The 2,500-nt window shown below is 30.0% G+C and overlaps 1 protein-coding gene across 1 annotated transcript in view; it reads left to right on the top strand.

Annotated features, from left to right (window-relative positions):
- The window catches only part of LOC138867605 (spartin-like), a 113,593-nt gene extending 112,372 nt beyond the window's left edge, over window positions 1-1,221 (top strand). Inside the window, exon 5 of the mRNA XM_070143965.1 lies at window positions 17-1,221. Coding sequence (XP_070000066.1) covers window positions 17-246 — 230 coding nt within the window. The 3' untranslated portion in view covers window positions 247-1,221. The remainder of the gene's footprint in view (window positions 1-16) is intronic.
- Window positions 1,222-2,500: the final 1,279 nt, after the last annotated feature.

Here is a 2,500-nt window from a genome sequence, read left to right as displayed (position 1 = left end):
CAGCTTTCCTTGATAGGCTCAAGTGTTGGAATCATCATCCCTGACACGGTGGAGAAGGAAACGCTGGAATTCTTTGAGCAGATCTTGATGCAGCTGACCTCATACCATGAGCAGAAGACTCCTGAGGGAATAGATGCAGAGAAGGAGACTGAACTTATCCACCAATCCACCTCAGAAAGGATTGCCTCAGGTTTGGTTGCAGGTATTGAGAGGAACAGCAAAATCACAAATGTCGTGTTGACATGAAAAGCTTTTTTTATTATTTTGTGTTTTTATTTTTTTGTTATTATTTTTTCCATTCTTGACAGTTTTTGTAAAAGAATGCAATGTATTTTGAAGCATGAGATTTGAATAAAATACAAGCTTTTTGGAGTTATGTAAGGACTTTGGAAGTAGTCCTTGATCCAGGAATAAATCAAGAAATGGTCACTGATTTTAGAGAAACTTATTTTTAAAAATTATAAGTTTAGAGAAAGATATATTGCCCTTCAGTATTCATTTTTATATTTGCATGAACATTTCATTGCATTAATTGATAATTCAAATATCTATATTCTCTTCACTTGAATTATGGACTAAATATTATTATTTTTTTTTTTTTTCACACTTTGCTTTATCTGAGAAGCTGAGTTATAGTTAGATTCACTAGTTTGCAGAAAGACTCTTGCTAAAGTCAGGATGTCACAGAAAATTACAAAAGACATATAACCATGTTACAATGCATAATACACAATAAAGTATGTGAATGAATCACCACCTTTATGATGACTTTCTGAATTAATGCTTATCTTCCAGGCTGTTTATTTAGCCTTGTGTGATAACAATTTTGCTTTTATTTTTTTGTGTATGTAGAGAGTTGGTAAGAGAGGGTATATCTTCTTTTTTCTTCCCGATGCCTTTGTTTATTCTGATTTTTATCTAATTTTTTCTTTTTCTTCCCTTTTTTGTTTGTCTCTTTGTCATTCCTTTAATATTTTTCCTTCTTTTCTTGTTTAGATTCTAATTCTCTACTGATGTATATATGTGTATCATAAATGTACATAGATTTATTGCATGTTGCCTCTTAGAGGCTGTAAAAAGTAACAGGCTTATTCATGGTTTGTCCAATTGATCAGCCTTTCACATTTGTTTTCATGAAACCAAGAACTTTGATCTGAAATAAAAAAAAGACAAATGCAGATTTTATGTTGTTTGTAACTCTAAATATATCACACATGCCATCAGTCATTTTTGTTATTTTCATCCTGTGCATATTGATTAGCATATAGTCTGAGTGGATGTCTTGCCTTTTTTTTTTTTATAAAGTTGTATAACATTTTGCATGTGCATGATTTTATTGGGATTTTATTTTATGTTTAGGTTGATGTTGATTTGTGACAGTGATTTGAGGTAACAAAACATTTTAAGAATGTTAATTAAGAGAAAGTACATTTTAACCCTTCAAACACATAGACAGGTTGACGGTAGCCAGGTCATAAGACATTTAGGACTTCACATCTTATACTTGCACAAACCTTTTTCATTTATATCAAGGCATAGAAATAATTGGTAAAACTTAATTTGCTCTTTAATCATATTTGATACCATCCAAAAGCAATTTGCATTTTTTTTTTTTTTTTTTTTTTTTTTTTTTTTTTTTTGTCTATGTATTGTTTGATTTTGTGATTTTATAGCACTATGCCCAGATGTTTTTTATATTCTTTTTTTCTCTTTTATTTATTGATTTTTTTTCCTTCCTTGATTTTCTTTCCGTCTGTGATTCTTACTATGCAGTATTATGTGCATGATAACATGAGTATTTCATAGTTCTTTAATTTATGAATAATTTGCTCAGTATTGTTCAGGGTATTGAATGATAGAATTGTGTGATTTTGCTGTACCATTCTGTAGTTTATTTATCTCTCTTTAAAATTTTGGTAGCTAAATAAGGTCTTATAGTCAAGGTGATGTACATTGAGTTAGAAAATACCTTAAATGGACTTTGGAATGTCAATTTTTTTTTCATGTCACAAAGTTTTCATTTTATGATTTTATTTAGCATGAGATTAAGGTGAGAGACAAGTCACAGTCAGCAATAGGTAAATGTTTGTAAATGCGGGACTTTGTTCTAAGTCTTTCATTCAACAGTAATAGAATTATCTTATTCCAATTTTTTTTTTTTTTTTTTATGTCACATTTTTGTTTAATTTTTTTTTTGAGACTCCAGAATTTAATTTATGATTGATATTTACATGATTAGACCATCAGTAAAGAAAAATGTATATCAGTTTGAAGTCCATTTCTATGTAATTACCCTCTTATATCAATTCATGAGGAGACTTTTTCATGTAATGGAATGATTTACAAACATGAATTTGTTCTCTCCATAGAACCATTGGAGCGTGTTCAAGTTCAGAATCCATGGGGTAATGAAGTACATATATGTTGTGAAGGAGTACAGGTAGTTGTCTGAGTTCAAGTTCTAGGTGATGTATCCACCTTTGTAGTTACATTAGGTTTT

Source organism: Penaeus vannamei, chromosome 3 (genome assembly GCF_042767895.1).
Source record: "Penaeus vannamei isolate JL-2024 chromosome 3, ASM4276789v1, whole genome shotgun sequence".
Lineage (NCBI taxonomy): Eukaryota > Metazoa > Arthropoda > Malacostraca > Decapoda > Penaeidae > Penaeus > Penaeus vannamei.
This window is presented reverse-complemented; position numbering and strand designations above follow the sequence as displayed.